Raw genomic sequence first — 17,855 nt, 5'->3', positions numbered from 1 at the left:
CTACTCTGTAGTTGACAAACAAGCTGAGATTCTCAGAATACTGTACTACTCTTTTTTGACCAGAAGCTTGGATTTCATCCAAAGTGTTTAATATTTTGAATTAAGAGCTTGTTAAGATTTCTTACCCTAAGGAGGTCGAGTCCAAGGGACCAGAGTTTGAGTAGCTATCTGGACACCCTACAACTTGCATTGGTGCTGAGAATGGACAGATCCAAGAACTTGGAATTAACACAGCCAAAATCACATAGTTAACCAGTTCAACCAAGTTCTATCTTGGAGGTTCCCTTCTAACATCTACTACCCTGAAAAATTAAGTTCTCAACGAGGGTGCTTTTGGACAACCCACCAAGTCAAACTCCAGTCTGGTTAGGCATATGCAAACCTACTCGACATGTTAGTTTGGCCAAGACTTAGCGCAAACCACTTGAAAATACTTAAGCCCAACTCGGGCCAGGCTAGGCACACGCAAACATGCCTGACGGTAACCGAGAACAACTCGGCAATTGTGCCCTTTGGACAACCCATTAAGCCCAACTTGGGCCGGGCTAGGCACGCACAAACTCTTGACAGGTTGGTTGGATCAAGGCCCAACGCAAATCACTTGGAAACAGTGGTGTCACCTTATAATCGAACTCCTAACCGTGGGCAAAATTCTTTACGTTCCAAGTCTGGGGAGATAACCAGTTGGAAATATCACCAAGTAGTTGGCAATGCAGCAACTTTGTAGCCTATGTAAAAATAAAGTGTACTCCTATGACCAAACAGGCAAACATAACTGCCAAACTGCAGTAAGTGTTAAGCGATACTGTAATCTACACTCTGTTGAGAGAAAGGAACAAATGAACAATCAGGCCTGTCCAAATCCAAGTTGACATCTCTCCAGAAGGCTTGAGTAACATAATTACAGGGCAAATCATAAGAGCAAAGATAAAATCAATACCGCATTGGCTGAAACTTGCCGGGCTTCATATGGTGAAAGCACTGAATATGGTCTCATTTAGTAGGCTTTTATAAGAGTGTAATAAAATGTAAAATCTATTCTATCAATCATACCATCTAACCACAAACAAATCCTTCATGCATCAACCGCGAATGCAGGTCAGTCAAAATGCCAATTCATGGAGTTTCTTTGCGTAGAAACGAAGTATTGAGGACTACGGATCCTCAACGATATCACTATCTACCACAATGAACAGGGATCAGACATACTTATAAGAAGCATCACCAGAGCAAAATTTGATGAAAGACAGTTTAATATGAGAAAACTAGGAAATCTCCTTGTGCATCATGACTCCAATTTAAGCGATAAAATGTACGTACAACGAAACGGTTCATATTTTGGGGAGGCTTGGGGGTGAGTAACGAGCAACAAAAGAGCTCGAGAGGAGAAGCTCCAGTGGCAATCACCTGAATAATGCATCTTTTAACCATTATGCAGTGACAAGGAAAACATCAGAATGGGCCTGAACTCGTTCTCCGCAGCTGATGCTTAGGCTCGATGGGAGGAGCACTTGGCAAGACCTTATACAATTCCTGAAAGGAGAATTCAATAGGAAAAACAAAATCAGACAGTAATTGATTCTGATATTCAGAATGACAAAACCACATTTTTTTCTTTGTCCACTGGCACGTGCATGCACTCAGGTTGTATGCCTACAATGAGATATCAAAGCTAACAGAAACACTTCAAGAAACAATAATAGAAATTCAAACGTCAACCTTACCATGTTTATTCAAACGTCAGTCGTTAGCAACAAAATTTGTCATGGCGAACAGCTCCCAAGTTCTAAACAAATCTAACCACTCGACTCTCGCTCCATAGGACTCCCGTGAGATTGATCTCCATTTCAACCAAGTTGGTATGTCATATTCTTACAGGCAATCTCGCAATCTACAAGTGAACTCATGCACTTTGGACTATGTTGAAAGAAAGAGTTCAATATGTTTTTTACTTCAGCGGATACACAAAAGAAGACTGCTGGACAAAACATGCATGTCTGAACAAAGAACCAGGGGGGAATCTTAAATTTTGAGAAATATTCCATTAGTTGACATGGATACTATTACCCTAACCTGCGTAAGACGTTGCGACCAGTAGAAAGGCTTCCCCAATGAAGTTTTACTTCAGCTCAGTTTAAATTGGCCAGAACAATTAGATTTTAACAAGTGAATTGTTTGCCTAGTGTTACAATACGTATAAATGATGTGATATGCCCCAACCCAATAAGTTAACTAATCTTAAAATGGATGATTAGGGCTTGAAAGAACTTGAAATTAGGGCTTTAAAATGAAAAGCAAGGCTGGGTTAAAAACCTTAGTCATAGGCATCTCAAGAAACGTAACAAATAAAGAGGCTTGAACAAATTTTTGTTGTGGTAGTGACGTCAAGAAACAAATTCACAACAACTTATTCGTAGGTGTCTCAAACCTTGACTTCCAAAAATTAAAATATGAGAGTAAGCATCTTACTAAGACTCGGATTGATGAAGAATCTATTGAATGGGAAGACGAAACATGTCCTATCCAATAAAAACTAAAGTCACAAAAACCACAATGAAAGAGACAAAATGATTGTTTAATCCATATTTCTGGATCCACAATGAGATCATTCCAGCTATCCATCTAGAGATTATCTACGGATGGGTTAAACCAATATGTGGTGCAACAGATGAAGACTGTTATTGCAGCATTGAACAAACAATGAGCGGATTGTGAAGATTGTTTATCGAATACATACTAAAAAATCCCATCACGGAATAATGTTGATGACAACATAGTAGGGGACATGAACTAACTACCTGCATCCATTTCTTGAACTACTATGGATGAAAAATTAAGAAGCAAGGCATGATCAAGCAACTAAGATACACAAGAGTCAATACCACAAAACATATCCTAGTATTGACATTAAATCCTCAAATTATGGCATAATTTGTCCCATAATTTGCTCCTCAAATTATGTAACCTTTGTCCCATAATTTGCTCATCAAATTATGGAACATTTGTCTTAAAGTGTAATGTTTGATCCTTATATATATGAGGTTGTAATTGTATTGTTTGATCAACATACATACACATCAAATATTGCCTCTATTCTTCTCTACAATTGCTCCTATTTTTCTACATGGTATCGAAGCAGGTCATGCTGTAGAAACATTACAGGGAAATATGGTAAATTATACCTCAAATCCAATTTCCCTTATAAATGAGTTTGCAACCTATCTTCAGGAGAAGGGAAGAGTAAATTACACCTCAAATTCAATACATGGAGCTTCTGGTATAGGACACTCTAATTCCACAACCCTCCTTGGTAAGTTTGTTGGGTTCTTATCAAACTCGGGACATCAATCCAATGACAACTTTGAAGGTATTTTCAGTGCATTCTCTACTGCTATAGAATTTAATACCGTGCATGATTTTTGGATTGTTGATTCTGGTGCCACCGATCATATGACAAATAAATTAACCAATTTGTCTGACTTCAAAAAATTTTCTACTCCATCCCATGTGTCAATTGCCAATGGGAATGGTGTTCCTGTTCTTGGTGAAGGTAAACTTAAATTGTTGTCTAAAGATGTGACTTCAATGGCTTTATATGTTCCATCTTTTCCAGTCAAGTTACTTTCAGTTAGAAAACTCACTCAAGCTTTAAATTGCTGTGTTATATTTCTTCCTCATGAGGTACTTTTTCAAGATCTTGTCACTAAGAAGATCATTGGTAGAGGATTTTTTCTACAAGGTCTTTACTACATCTCAGGAAATTTTCAACCTAGCAAAAGTACTCAAGTCTTGTTTTTTCCTTCTTCCTCGACAGATCATGTTCTCTGGCATCAGCGTTTAGCACATCCTTCAAATAATATTCTCACTAAATTGTTGCCAAATGTTGATACCAATTATTTTTCTTGTGAAATTTGCCATTTGTCAAAATCTACTAGATTACCTTTTGTGTCTTCTTCTTCTAGAACTACTAGAATGTTTGAACTTGTTCACTCCGATGTTTGGGGACCTACTCTTGAATCAATTGATGGTTTTAAATACTTTGTTACATTTATTGATGATTTCTCACGTGTTACTTGGGTGTACTTGTTGAGATCAAAAAGTGAAGTTATGAATATCTTCAAAGATTTTCATATGCTTGTTCAGACTCAATTTTCCTCTAAAATTCAAACACTTCGTTCTGATAATGGCACAGAATTCATGTCTAAAAATATGACACAGTATTTATATTCTCATGGCATTGTGCATCAGACTAGTTGTGTTGGTACTCCTCAACAGAACGGAGTAGTAGAACGCAAAAATAGAGACTTGTTGGAAAAAACTCGTGCTTTGATGCTTCACATGCATGTTCCAAAAGTTTTTTGGTCTTATGGAGTATTAGCAACAGTTTATATCATTAATCGGCTTCCGAGCCGAGTGCTGTCTTTTAAATCTCCCCTTGAAGTTTTGCAGGGGAAAACTATTGATGTGTCTCACTTGAAAGTATTTGGTTGCACTTGCTTTGTGCATATACAAGCAGCTCATCGTGATAAGCTTGATGCCCGAGCTGCTAAGTGTATTTTTCTGGGGTATTCTTCGACCCAGAAAGGGTATAAATGTTATCATCCTGATTCTCGAAGATTATTTGTCTCCAGAGATGTTATGTTTGAAGAAGCAACACCTTATTATACAAATTCTCAAGATGATTTAGAGGACGTGTTTCCCTTGCCTATATCTGAGATTATTTCTGAAGGGGTTCCTCACAAGCCTAATATTGCTGAGTTTGTTCCGCACCAGGCCACTGAAAATCCTCCAACTGGACAAGCTGAACTCCTTCCAAATGTGCTAGCTGAAAATTTGGTTGAAAATCCTCCACTCGAACAGCCCGAGAATCTCCAAGATGTGCATGTGCTTGCTTCCACTAATAATCATGAGGTTTCACCGTCATTGGTTCGACGGAATCCTACTCGAAATCGCGTCCCTCCAACAAAACTTCAAGATTATGTCACTTTTTCTGCCTGCCATCCTCTCTCCAAGTATGTCACTTATCATCGTCTTTCCTCAGCTCATGTGGCATTTCTCACCTCTATTTCTACTGTTCATGAACCTAAGAATTTCAAGGAAGCAAATTCTCAGGAAATATGGCGACAAGCTATGGGTGAAGAGCTTCAAGCTCTTGCTGAAAATCAAACTTGGAGTGTTGTTAAACTTCCTCCTGGAAAACAACCAGTGGGGAGCCGCTGGGTATATAAAACTAAATTTCACTCGGATGGCACCATTGATAGACATAAAGCTCGCCTTGTGGCCCAGGGATTTACTCAAACCTTTGGTGTAGATTACAAAGAGACGTTTGCTCCTGTTGCTAAGATGAATACAGTGCGTACTCTCCTCTCAGTTGCCGTAAATTGTGGATGGTCTATGAGTCAAATGGACGTCAAAAATGCTTTCCTTCATGGGGATCTTGAAGAAGAAGTCTATATGAAACTACCTCCAGGACATCCACAGAGTTCAGATTCTTCCTTGGTTTGTCACCTACACAAATCAATCTATGGGTTGAAACAATCTCCGCGTGCTTGGCACGCCAAGTTAAGTACCGTTCTTCAAGAGGTTGGTTTCTCTCGCAGTACAGCTGATTCTTCCTTGTTCATTCGTCATTCTTCCAATACTATAGTGGTGGTCCTAATTTATGTTGATGATCTTATTATTGCTGGGAATAGTATTGATGCTATTTCTCAACTCAAAACCACTCTTCGATCTCGATTTCCTATTAAGGATCTTGGTTCCTTAAATTACTTTCTTGGCATTGAAATGGCAGTTTCCAGCAAAGGTTTATTTCTAAATCAAAGGAAGTATATTCTTGATTTGCTAGAGGAAACCGAAATGATGAATTCAAAGCCAGCATCCACTCCACTAGATAACAAATTAAATCTTGATACAGCCAGTGAACCTTTACAAGGAGTTAGTGATTACCAACGGTTGGTTGGTAAGCTCATTTATCTCACTATTACTCGACCTGACATTGCTTATGGTGTAAGTCTTGTTAGCCAGTTCATGCACGCTCCTACTCTTTTCCATTTGGGCATTGTCAAACGAATCTTACGTTATCTCAAGGGTTTTATTGGTCGTGGCATAATTCTAGCTAAGCATGGTCACTTACGGATTACAGGATATAGTGATTCTGATTGGGCTGGAAATGCCCTTGATCGAAAGTCCACTTCCGGCTATTGTATGTTTGTTGGTGGAAATCTTGTTTCTTGGCGTAGCAAAAAACAACATGTGGTTGCTCGTTCTAGTGCTGAAGCTGAATATCGTGCAATGGCATCCAGTGCATGTGAACTAATATGGCTTAAGAGTTTGCTCGCAGATTTGGGTTTTCCAAGTAGTCTTCCTATGACTCTCTTTTGTGATAATCAGGCTGCTATGCATATTGCTGCTAATCCCGTGTTTCATGAACGCACAAAACATATTGAAGTTGATTGTCATTTTATTCGTCATCAAGTTCAGAATCAAGTTATTCAAACAGTTTACACTCGAAGTCATGATCAACTTGCTGATGTTTTTACAAAGGTTTTGTCTTCTGGTCATTTTCACCGATTATTGTCCAAGCTTGGCTCAATCAATCCTCTTGATCCAGCTTGAGGGGGAGTATTGACATTAAATCCTCAAATTATGGCATAATTTGCTCCTCAAATTATGGCATAATTTGTCCCATGATTTGCTCCTCAAATTATGGAACCTTTGTCCCATAATTTGCTCATCAAATTATGGAACATTTGTCTTAAAGTGTAATGTTTGATCCTTATATATATGAGGTTGTAATTGTATTGTTTGATCAACATACATACACATCAAATATTGCCTCTATTCTTCTCTACAATTGCTCCTATTTTTCTACACCTAGTAATGACAAAAGCTGCAAGTAATATGAAAAATAGAGCTTACACTTTGTCTTCTGAGTATTTTGTTTTCCTCTTCCAAACGCGAGATCTGGGTCTCTAGCTCATGTGTATAAGCCTGTCCTCCAAAACATAGACTCTCTTAAGTACATATTATAAGAAATGATAATCAACAAGAAACAAATTTGATCAAATCTTAACTTGTTTCCTGGCTCGTGACCGCGCTGCAGATTCCCTGTTCTTAATCATCCTCTTATGCCTCCTTTCAACCGTCTTCTCAACCACGTCTCCTCCAAGAGCAGCCCTTTTCCGCCCAGCTGCTGCCTGTGTATCTGAAAGAGTGCCCATCAAAGAAGAGGGGGACACATTCATTTGAACATCACCATAAGGGCCTTCCATCATACTCAAAGCCATAGGCTGTTGAATCGGATGGCTCGGCATAAAAACAGGCATCATATTATCCAGATGCTGTTGCTGAGGTTGCTGTACTGAAGGGAGCAGGAATTGCATCCATTGATTCTGTTGTTGTTGGCTATATTGTTGCGGCACCCGAATTGAATCAGCATCAACTCCTGCTCTCGCCAAGAAATCTTCAAGGGTCATCTCACCAAGAGTTGCTCGTCTTTCTGGTTCATTATTCCTTTGTTCTTCCTTGTCATTCATCTTCAGTTGTATCTCTTTCCATACCTCATCAACAGTCTTCTTACTAAGATCTCTGGACAATGTGAGGCTACCTTGCCGAGGCAAATGATTTTGGGGAGCTGCACCACCATTGTCGATGCTGTTGAGAAGCTCATCGAGATTCATGCTCCCCAAAGGTTTCCCCAAATTACCCAACTGGTTCTGGACCTCATCAAGGGTGAGACTGAACATTGAACCTTGCCTTGCCAAAGATTGAAGATTTGGCTCTCCAACTGCATCACCTTCAGAACCCATTGTCTCAATCTATCATTTATTATATAAATCAATCTCCAAATGCCTATATCTATATGGCCCTATTTGAAGAACAATAAATACCTTCAATCAAACTGACCACAATAGGGTAACAGAACTCAAACTCGGTTCAAGAAAAACCAGACACCCACTAAAGCTTAAATGTCAAACAAAACCTTAGAAGCATTAAGAGAGACTGAGAGATTCAGAACAGAAATCAGAAATGCAGGCAAGTCGAAACGAAACCCAGATCAAATAAGAACTAGAGAGTGCACATAACAACTGCAAAAACCATATATCAACCCCCTCAGGTAATAGGACGAAAATGAAATCTTCAGAAAGTCATCTTGCGTGGACTAGGTTTCAACATTCTACACAAAAGAACAAGAACCCAGATATCAAGCTGCAAATAGCCAGAGCAAGAGCGGAATATGAATATATAGACTCTAATAGAAAAACCCACCAAAAAATATACATACATACATAGCTATATATACATATATTTATGTGTATGTATAAGCAAGAAGCAAACAATGTATGAACTTTGCAGAGAGGAAAAGTGAAGAAGAAAGAGAAATTTCGAGTACAAAATGAGTGAAGAATCCGCACTTCTGTCGTATATGAATTAAAACAAAATACCCAAAACAGAACAAAAACTCAGAGAGGCTTCACGGATCCGATTTGAATCTATAAAAGGAAATTTTTAATTTTCTTTCTCGAAAGTGAGTGGGGCACTTTCCAAGATAACTCACATTTCTATCCACAATGCGTTTTCTTATAAAAGAACGTCATGTAATAACTCTACAGTTAAGTGTATTTCTACGAAAACACTATAGCCGTATGGACTCGATATATCAATAAGAATCATACAACTCAAATCGGACAATATTGTTGATTTGTATTGGATTGAAAATTATAGTAGATCATGAATTCAGTATAAAGAACTAAAAGAGCTTGACAATGGTTTTCATTTTATAACTTTAGAGTAACCATTCGTGCATGCTTATCAAAAAATCTGGAAAGTCTTGCGCTAAAAAATCATGTGAAAAGCTTCGGACTTCTATACTTTACCATATTTAGTAATTTCCCAAAAATGAAAATAAGGGCTTGAGTTAAAGATGAACAAGAGGGGAACAACCACTTAGAAATTGCAAGCACAATAATACCAAGGGTGTTCCTGGGGTGGGGCAATATGGGCAGCCGTCTAGGAATCATCAATACTGTCTCATATTTTTGAAAAATTACCAGTGTTATATTACTAGTCACAAATCCATTTGAGTAATATAGGACATTTAGTTTTTTTTAAGAGGGTCATTTTTAGAGTTAACTCATGTATCCCATTGAATGATACGTTTCAGGGATTCTTAGATTCATTACAATGGAACACAAAATTAGATAACAAGAAGTGAAGTGAAGAGTGCATGCCTAGTGAGTTCCAAGGTTTGAGGGGGGAATATTCTTTATAAAAAGGAACAAACTTTTCTGAAGCACATGTATGCCTTATGGTATGCACGCATCGGCATCAGGATCCGCGTGTCCATTCCACCAAGAACTATTCCACGTGCACACTGTCTCTTTGTAGTTTGTATGCCCCTTGTAATCCAAAACTATACTCGCTCTCGCACTCTATATATACAACTCTCTCTCTCTCTCTCTCTCTCTCTATATATATATATATATACACACACATATATATACATGCATGCTTGAATGTATGTATGCATCACCTGTTTATTTGTCTCTCCGTGGGTTTGCCTACTTCCGGGAAGGGGTTAGGAGTCTTATTTATCTCGCATGGACTTTAGTTTTGTCTTACAGGCCATTAGCGTGGTATAGGTTGTTCTTGTGGCCTGAGATTTCATTTCGGTATCTCCAAGTCTGATCCCGTTGAGAAAAGTCTCACGTCGCTAAAATAAAGATTTAATGGGTAGGTTATAAGTCCAAATGTTTCATCGACTTAGTAAGAAGCGTTTTAAAACTGTGAGCCTTGCAAGGCTGTGGAAGGTCCTGAACCGCCTTGGAAGCCCTGTAATGGGTTGAGCTTGAGAAATCGAATAATATTTTATAATAATAGTCAAGTTTGAACTTTTAATTAGGGAGTTTATTGTTGTTTCCTAACATATCCAATGTCACTAGCCCCAATAGTTGAAACTCATGACAGCGCTCTTTAGATGTACCAACAACTCCTTGACTTGCAAACTCAAGCGAATCTAGATTCCATCTAGAATTACTCAACTACTCACTACTTAAAACTCCAAACTCCAAAGAACCAATGCATCCATGTTGTTTCACAATATACGTGAATGGCTAGGAAGGGAAGGCACAAGCCCAAGATGTATTTAGAGTTTTAAACAACCAAACCAAGTTCATACATATACGAGCCACCCTCATGGATCAAAGACCATGTAATTATTTGGTGTATGTGGGAGGGGGACTCACGTGTTCGAGATTTCTCAGGTACCCTCATGGATCAAAGGCCATGTAATTATTTGGTGTATGTGGGAGGGGGACTCACGTGTTCGAGATTTCTCAGGTAAGATGGAGTCCAACATGATCATGTATTGGATGAGTTCTTTGTTAAATAAGAGAGCTTGGGTGGCAGGGTCCATATTTACAAATATGGGCCGGGCTTGACTCAAAACGACAAGACCCAAACCTCTGTTCTTATGTACATATTGAGCTTCCGTGGTTGGGCCCGATGGCCCAAATGCTGTTCCAAAATAGCCAACGATGACGTGGGTAGATGACATTCGGCCGAGGAGGGCGAAAACTACGCTAAAGAAGGGAAAGGCATGGACTGACACAGTAGTATGAGCTTCGAGAGCCGACTTGCAGTGTTATCCTCTCACTTGTCTCTGAAACCAGCCATGGCCTCAGAAAAAGAGGCTGCTCTTGCAGCCGTGCCATCTGATTCTCCAACGATGTAAGCTTCTGCTTTTCAATTTCATCTCCCGTATTCTGTGATTGGGTTGTCTATTTTTTCCCTAATTTGAATTGATCCGGGGGTTGTTTAAGCATTCAAAATTGTATCTTTGTGTCGTTAAAGAACTGGGATTTAATTTTTTGGATTGAAAAATGATACTGATTTGCTTATAATTGTCCACTTCTAGATAAATGGTTGAAGGATTGGATAGAGTCACAAGAAACATTGCAAGATCTTTCATAAAAAATGGAAGGAGTGTAAAAGTTAGGTGCTATCAGTATCATTTTTCTGGATTAAAATTTTACCTTAACTTTTAGTTTAATTTTGTCGGTGAGAGAATTGGAATGTATGGGTTTCATCTGGTTTTATATCTCAGTTTAATTTTGTCGCAGTAGAGTTTTATCTCTTGGTCTATGAGTCTCTCTCTTACACAACATCATGGTCTAGATTTTTTTACTTAGCAATTGATTTATTCGCTCAATCTCTGTGCAGATTTGACAAAATTATTAACAAGGAAATACCTTCAACTGTGGTGTATGAAGATGATAAGGTAATAACTTGATGTATTCCTATTGCTGATATTTTCTTCTTTTGCTTGTTGATATCATTTTGTTCAGAGCCTTCCTCTTGCTAAAGTTCTTATCCTTTCATGTATGAAATGATGAAGTAGTTTGTTTTAGAATCCTGGTTCTGTTGGGAACTTACTCTTGCGCTTGCTTGAAAGTAGAAAAAACCGGAGCGTGTCAGTTGACTCTGGTTGGTTAGAATTGATTTCAGCTTTGAAACTGATGGGTTTCTGATTTCCTGATCAGTTCACCTAGTTGGTTAGAATTGATTTCTGGATGTTGCAACTTCATATATACTTGGTCTTCTGTTTCCCGACAGCATACGGTCTCCATGAACATTTAGGATGTTTGTAAAGCCTTTTATTTAACGTGGATGGTGCCTGCGGATCTATTGATGATTCTTCTTGGACTACTGGCTGTTAAGCTTCTTAAAAGTTGTCCTATTTTATCGCATTTGTTCTCAACTGCCATCTAATAAGACTTTCTTATCCTTTTCTTCTCTTTTTCTGAGCGCTTGATATTGACTTTATGTATCAATTGATTTGGAATTACTGGTTTTCCTGTTTATTTTGTCTTTTCATTTTTGCAGGTCCTAGCTTTTAGGGACATATCTCCCCAAGCTCCCACGCACATTATAATCATCCCCAAAGTCAAGGATGGTTTAACTGGAATCTCTAAGGTACTTTGCAATTCTTGATCTTTCTTAGAGCCAAGGTAACAGCAAATTTGGATTTTGGGTGTTTGCCGTATTAGAAACGAAGAGCTACTTACTAAGAATGAGTCATAGAATTGATATCGTTTAATCAAAATTTGATTTATTCTTAATTGCTTTACTGAATTCTACTCCTGTACCTCGTACACACACTGGTGTTTTCTTTCCTGTAATTTGTGATTTTTAATTGGCTTACTACTTTGCACTTTAGAGAATACTTTGAACCAAGACAACAGAAACCTTTTGTTGGGAGATTTCATTTTCTTACGATTTTTACCTTTCTATCTTAAATTAGTTGCACTCTGTTTCCTAGGCTGAGGAGAGGCACATTGATATTCTCGGCTACCTTCTTTACACCGCAAAGCTCGTTGCCAAACAGGAAGGTCTTGAAGATGGCTACAGGGTCGTGATCAACGATGGACCAAGTGGATGTATGTAGTTTATCTATCAATCGTGCTTAAGTAAACAGTTTTGGTTTAAGATACAAAATCTTTAAATACCCGGAAAAAAAAAACATGCAGATTTCTGTGCATGGAAACTGAAAAACAGCAACAAAGAATAGTAGAATCGATAACACGTTATTTCGAGTGGTTCTTTCTGCTTTTCTGTTTTCTTGTATCAGATTTAGAATTATATTTTGAGTGGCTTGTTTTGCTGTAGGTCAATCTGTTTACCACATTCATGTTCACCTCCTCGGGGGACGCCAAATGAACTGGCCTCCCGGCTAAGCTGGAATCACTATTAACTTGGTCCGAGCGGAGCTGGAGGAAGAACTCCAAGATAATATTACTGCCTCACCGACAGTTCCCAGATATAAGAGTTGGCTTGTTCAAGTTAATCTCCAGTGTGTTAACTTAAAATAAAGGAGGTGAATGGATTAGATGTAAAGAATTAGGGACCTGCTGGCTAGCGGGTTTTAAAACCTGTTGACATAATGACTCCGTTTGGTAGAGCTTATTTGTTGTTAAAATAAGCCAGCTTATGAGTTGTGAAAAATAAGCTAATTATTTGAGCAGGATATTCTGAATGAGAGCCTTTTTTTATGGTGAATTTACGCACAAGGACAAACCTTAAAAATAAGGGACAAAAGTTACAAGCTTATCGAATACAAAAGATGGAAAGTTCTCTCCTTGCCTTGATAACAAATTCAAGGTTTAAGAAATGAAGAAATTTGCGAACTGCTTAGTCCTCCATGAATCAGACAAGCATCACACTGACGAAGACTCGCCCTCCATCGATCTCTTTCTCCGTCATATAGTACACCACCATAACCAATGAAAGTTTCTTATCTCTTTTTATTGATTGAAGTTTCTTTAGATCCTTATTTTTCAATCAGATCCACGAGTGCAGAAGGGTCACTGAAAATGAAGTACCAATTTGAGAAAAATTTGGGAGGTTTTGATGGTGTAATTCCTATCTGAGAACTGTGTTGCGAATGCAAAAGGATTTGAAATACCATTTATCAATGGTAGAAGGCAATGTAGTGCCATTTATCAATGGTATTGAAATTCCTTGTGTTTTGTAAAGATTTTCAGCACCTGTATTTGTATTCTCATTACAAGTTTTCATTTAGTTATACCAAACATTGTAAAGGAATGAGATTCCAATCAATGGTACCAAACTAAAAAAGGAACACTATGAGCAACCAAACGGACTCTTAATGGTATAAAATCAAGGTTTTAAAAACCGAATCGGTTATCGAATCAGAAAATTCTTTAATTCATGGTTCAATGATTCAACCGGGTTCAACATAATACATTATTATAAGTATTTATTTAATACAAATGATAAGTAAAAATATTTTATATTTTACAGTACTTAACCGGCCGATTTATGGATTGGAATCAAGCCCCATCACCGGTTGAACCAGTTTGACTGGCCAGTCCAATTTTCAAAACACTTAACAAAACTACAAAAGGAACACCATATAGGATGGTAGTTCCAAGCAATCTAAAAACAGAATAGTCATAATGATTCGACCCGTGTATAGTCCTAATTGTTTAAACAAAATGGTGAGTTTAGATTAGGGATGGCAAAAAAAAAAGGAACCCATGCACTATTCATAGGGTATTCAATCTGTTTAAAATCCGAAAACCGATTCTCTAGAGTTTGGAAATGGTTTTTATTTTGATTTTAAAACCCGTCATGGGTTAGGGTCGAGTTTGATTTTAAATTTCGAGTTTAGGGTATTCGAACCGTTTAATAAAAAAAGTGAAAAATAGTAATGACATTATAAATCGTCCATATAAATATTTACTACTAGGATGCTAAATCATAACATGACAAATTATATTAAATAAAATAACATAATAGAATAATAGATCATACATTCATATTATAATAACACATAAATCACATTATATTAAAAAAGAGACTTGAATTATACATGTATAGAAGTTACAAAACAAAAATACATTTATAGAACCATACTAATAATACTAGTTATACTAATTTGCATTGTGCTACTGATACAATATTGCAAGATAAATCATACTTAGTATTAATAGAATAATTTTATTAATGATATAACATTATAAGATAAATCATACTTAATATTAATATAATCGTACTTAGACGATTGATTCAATTATTTTATCAGATCATTATTTAAAAAATAAAAAATATTAAAAATGAAATGGTAAATGGTAAAAGGTTATGGAACGGTTTTGGTATGCCCTAAATAGATGGATACCCGACCCTTTGGCATCCTTAGTTTAGACAACATACAAAGTGGACTTAATGTCCAGCAGAGCCCATGTTAAAAATGTACCAGCCCAGCTTGAATATAAGATGAGAAGCCCAACTAATGAACTGGTCCATCCATTCACCAGAAAGCCCAAGCCCAAGCAAAGCTAGCGGAAGAGACTGCATAAGCCGAACCTCCAAATGAAGCAGAAACTCTTGGCTTGTCGCGAATTCAATCGCCTTCAATGTTTGGTACCTCAAATTGCAGTGCAAACTCATGTGAAGTGCCCAAGTGTCTGCATTCAGTAGCGTCGGAGTTGGCTTGTTTGGGGTCTCAAATTCCGGATCCATCTTCTTCCTCATCGCGATCAATCCCTTCGATAAGGCAGTACCCACCAGCTCAGCTGCGAAGCCAACGGCGGCGAACATTACACCCTTGTATACAGAAGTACCCAAGCGTTCAAACAGAGAGAATGCTCCCGATAGGAACCTGAACATGTGGCCTTTCAGGCAATTAGCGAAAATCGAAGGTAGACTTGAATATGCAGAGGCAAAGGCGCCTGCAGTTGGCGCTAAAAGGTACATGCAAACGAAATTCAAAATTGAACCAACTTCCATTTGTGGATAAAAGGAAATCGTACCCGTTAAGGTCGAAGTTCGGGCCAGATCTCCGTCCATTCAAAAACAGCCCCATTGGTCCAAAACTGTCTTTCTTATCGTCCGAACTTTCGTCGTCTCCGCTTCCAGAGCTCCACCACCGATTACAGCCGCCGGAACCCCCACTGCCGCCGCTGGGTCCGATCCCGATATCTCCATCACCGGATGAGATAAGAAGTTTCAAACTGGAAGTGCGATCGCGGCGGCGGGTCTTGTTGGCTAGAGTAGGTAGACGGAGATTGTTAGGAGAAATCTCGAGATTTGGAGTAGTTTGGATAAAGGATTGGCGATTTAGGGAGTAACTACTGCACTTAGAGATCGAGGAGTGGAGACCGGTCATGGCGGCGGCCATACTGCTCTGGCGGGCAGCGAGGGAGAGAAGCTGGTGGCGGCTTTGATGATACTGGCCGTCACCAACTCTCGAGATTTATCTTTAACTAGTGGTATAACCGTGCGATTATGGAAAGAATTTCAATATCCTTCAATATGCACTATTGGCAAAAAGATATACTTGACCATATGCTTTTACCTCCTCAAGAACAAATCTTTTTTTATTATTTTTTATTTTTTTCAATTACCAATCGAATCACATTTTGTTCGTCATATCCTCCCTACTTAAAGCATTGGAACTAAAACATCAATATAAATGTATCGGATAGTATAAATAGAATCGATTGACCTCTTCCAGTTTCATTGTTCTTACGGATCGAAACTCATCAGAAAATAGAAAATGAAAAACAACCATTAGAGATAATTAATTACATTCCTCACTCACATCAACATCTCTAACATTGAAATTAGTTATCACCAAGATGTATTTAACCTTTGTGTTAGCCAAATAGAGTTTGCAAAAACAGTAATTAATAGTACAAAAATGTTTGCAAAGAGTCTTTACTCAAAAAGAAAGCAAAATTGAATGGAATATATTTCATTGATATGACATTAATGGTAGAAATGTGAAGCAGAGAATCAAGAAAGATTTGTGTGTGCTTCATATACATGTATCTGCAGGTATTCCAGATATAGTAAAAAAATCTCTAGGATACCAAACTTCAAGAAGTACGGTGGTTTGACTAAGAACGAGAAAAACCCAGGAAACAAATAGTCTAAAGTTTTAAAATTTCTGAGAAAAGTTATAGTCTTTACTCTTTAGGTGTGGGGATACATGAAACTTAATGATGCAGAACTAACTCCATGAAGAATTCTATAGGGAGACGGTGATTTCATTGATCCTGAATTTGATATCAAGAAATTCATACCTATATACCAAATACAGTATCTGAAAAGAGAATTGATCCTTGAATTTTCTACTTGAATACCTATATGCGAAGTTTGAAATGCAAGCTACTTTTGGTGCAGATATTTCCATTTCGTTTTTCTTCGCTGCTCAGGTAATCATAAACAGGGAAAATTACCAGACAAAATCCACAATCGAATAAAGATTCTTACAATTGAATGTCGGCCTTTTCATGAATCCAACAATTGTCATGGAAGCTTTGACCTAGTTTACATCTGTAACAGTAAAAAAAATTAACCAAGTACTTTATCAAAATCTTGTACCCATGTAGGCTTATTAGAGTTGTTCACGTGTAAATTTCCCATTGGAAATAGTTAAAAAAGAGAAAAAGAAGAGAGCTTTAAGAGAGAAAAAAAAAAGAATATTTATATACCCGTATGGGTACATGTATAAATACGTATGACATTGATTCAATACCTAGCTTGTGTCATGTGCATGAGTAAGTGAATGTGTTGATTGATTAGACATGGAATTAAACATTTGGCATAAGGATGTCAAATATATATATATATATGATGTAAAATCGGGATAGGATGAAACAAAAGCAATGAAAGGTAACGATGAGAAATAAAAGAAAAGTAACCAATGGAAATTAAAGACTTGAAAAACTCACAAGAGATGAATGTGCCGTGTAGCCTTGGAGAAGAAATAAAAAGGGGCGAAAGGATGGCTTGACACATGGTGACCTAGGGGAGGTTAGATCTTGTAGAGAAATGTACATGAAAAAGTGACTATTTGTGAGCAATAAGGGGGGGAAAAAGCCATGGCATAGGGAGTTTACATATGAAGAAAAGGAGGTACCGTGCATGTATGGAAGAATAATAAACTATAGCACATGATAGAGTGACAAGTGGCAAGTTGGAGGAAACCAAGGCTAAGAGAAACCATATATAATATGATTGTTATGGCTGCGCATGGGTAAAAGAGATTTAGCTAACATAGTGCATGATTGCCACCTGGCAAATTTATGAGAAAAGTGGATAAAATAATGGGTGACACAGTCAAGCAAAAGAGGAGAGAGATTGTATGTTCATGAAAAAGAAAAAAGAGAAAAAGGGCAAAAGAAAAGAAGAGAAGTAAGAAGTATAGAAAAGAAGGTAGCAACCGACACAAGAAAAGAAAGATTTGCGGAAACCAGGAATCAAAGTAAGCGAAAAGTTAATTTTTGGTTTGATTATGTAAGAAACTTAACAGATCACTCTCTATAATG

The 17,855-nt window shown here is 37.7% G+C and overlaps 3 protein-coding genes across 4 annotated transcripts; 1 reads left to right on the top strand and 2 right to left on the bottom strand.

The window, feature by feature from the left end:
* Positions 1–198: 198 nt before the first annotated feature.
* On the bottom strand, positions 199–7,891 carry LOC119998743 (ABSCISIC ACID-INSENSITIVE 5-like protein 2). Of its 2 annotated transcripts, XR_005468294.1 has the most exons (4): positions 7,074–7,891; positions 6,874–6,990; positions 1,725–2,895; positions 1,393–1,533 (listed from the first exon to the last, which is right to left on the bottom strand). XR_005468294.1 is itself a non-coding variant. In XM_038846141.1 (3 exons), the coding sequence occupies exons 1-3, from the start codon at positions 7,806–7,808 to the stop codon at positions 1,453–1,455; spliced, it is 888 nt and encodes a 295-aa protein (XP_038702069.1). In that variant the 5' UTR covers positions 7,809–7,891; the 3' UTR covers positions 199–1,452. The 2 variants fall into 2 exon arrangements, 1 of the variants encoding a protein (XP_038702069.1); XM_038846141.1 differs by lacking the exon at positions 1,725–2,895 and having other exon boundaries at positions 199–1,533; positions 6,919–6,990.
* A 2,652-nt stretch (positions 7,892–10,543) lies between these two features.
* Positions 10,544–13,036, top strand: LOC119998746 (14 kDa zinc-binding protein). The gene is made up of 5 exons (XM_038846145.1): positions 10,544–10,728; positions 11,221–11,278; positions 11,884–11,973; positions 12,320–12,437; positions 12,667–13,036. The coding sequence occupies exons 1-5, from the start codon at positions 10,616–10,618 to the stop codon at positions 12,732–12,734; spliced, it is 447 nt and encodes a 148-aa protein (XP_038702073.1). The 5' UTR covers positions 10,544–10,615; the 3' UTR covers positions 12,735–13,036.
* Positions 13,037–14,674: 1,638 nt separating this feature from the next.
* LOC119998744 lies at positions 14,675–15,796 on the bottom strand. The gene is made up of 2 exons (XM_038846142.1): positions 15,333–15,796; positions 14,675–15,181 (listed from the first exon to the last, which is right to left on the bottom strand). Exons 1-2 carry the CDS (start codon positions 15,698–15,700, stop codon positions 14,743–14,745), a joined length of 807 nt encoding a protein of 268 aa, XP_038702070.1. The 5' UTR covers positions 15,701–15,796; the 3' UTR covers positions 14,675–14,742.
* Positions 15,797–17,855: the final 2,059 nt, after the last annotated feature.

The sequence above is a fragment of the Tripterygium wilfordii genome, chromosome 5 (assembly GCF_013401445.1).
Source record: "Tripterygium wilfordii isolate XIE 37 chromosome 5, ASM1340144v1, whole genome shotgun sequence".
NCBI lineage: Eukaryota > Viridiplantae > Streptophyta > Magnoliopsida > Celastrales > Celastraceae > Tripterygium > Tripterygium wilfordii.
Note: the sequence above shows the minus strand (reverse complement) of the source record. Positions and strands in the feature narration are given on the sequence as shown.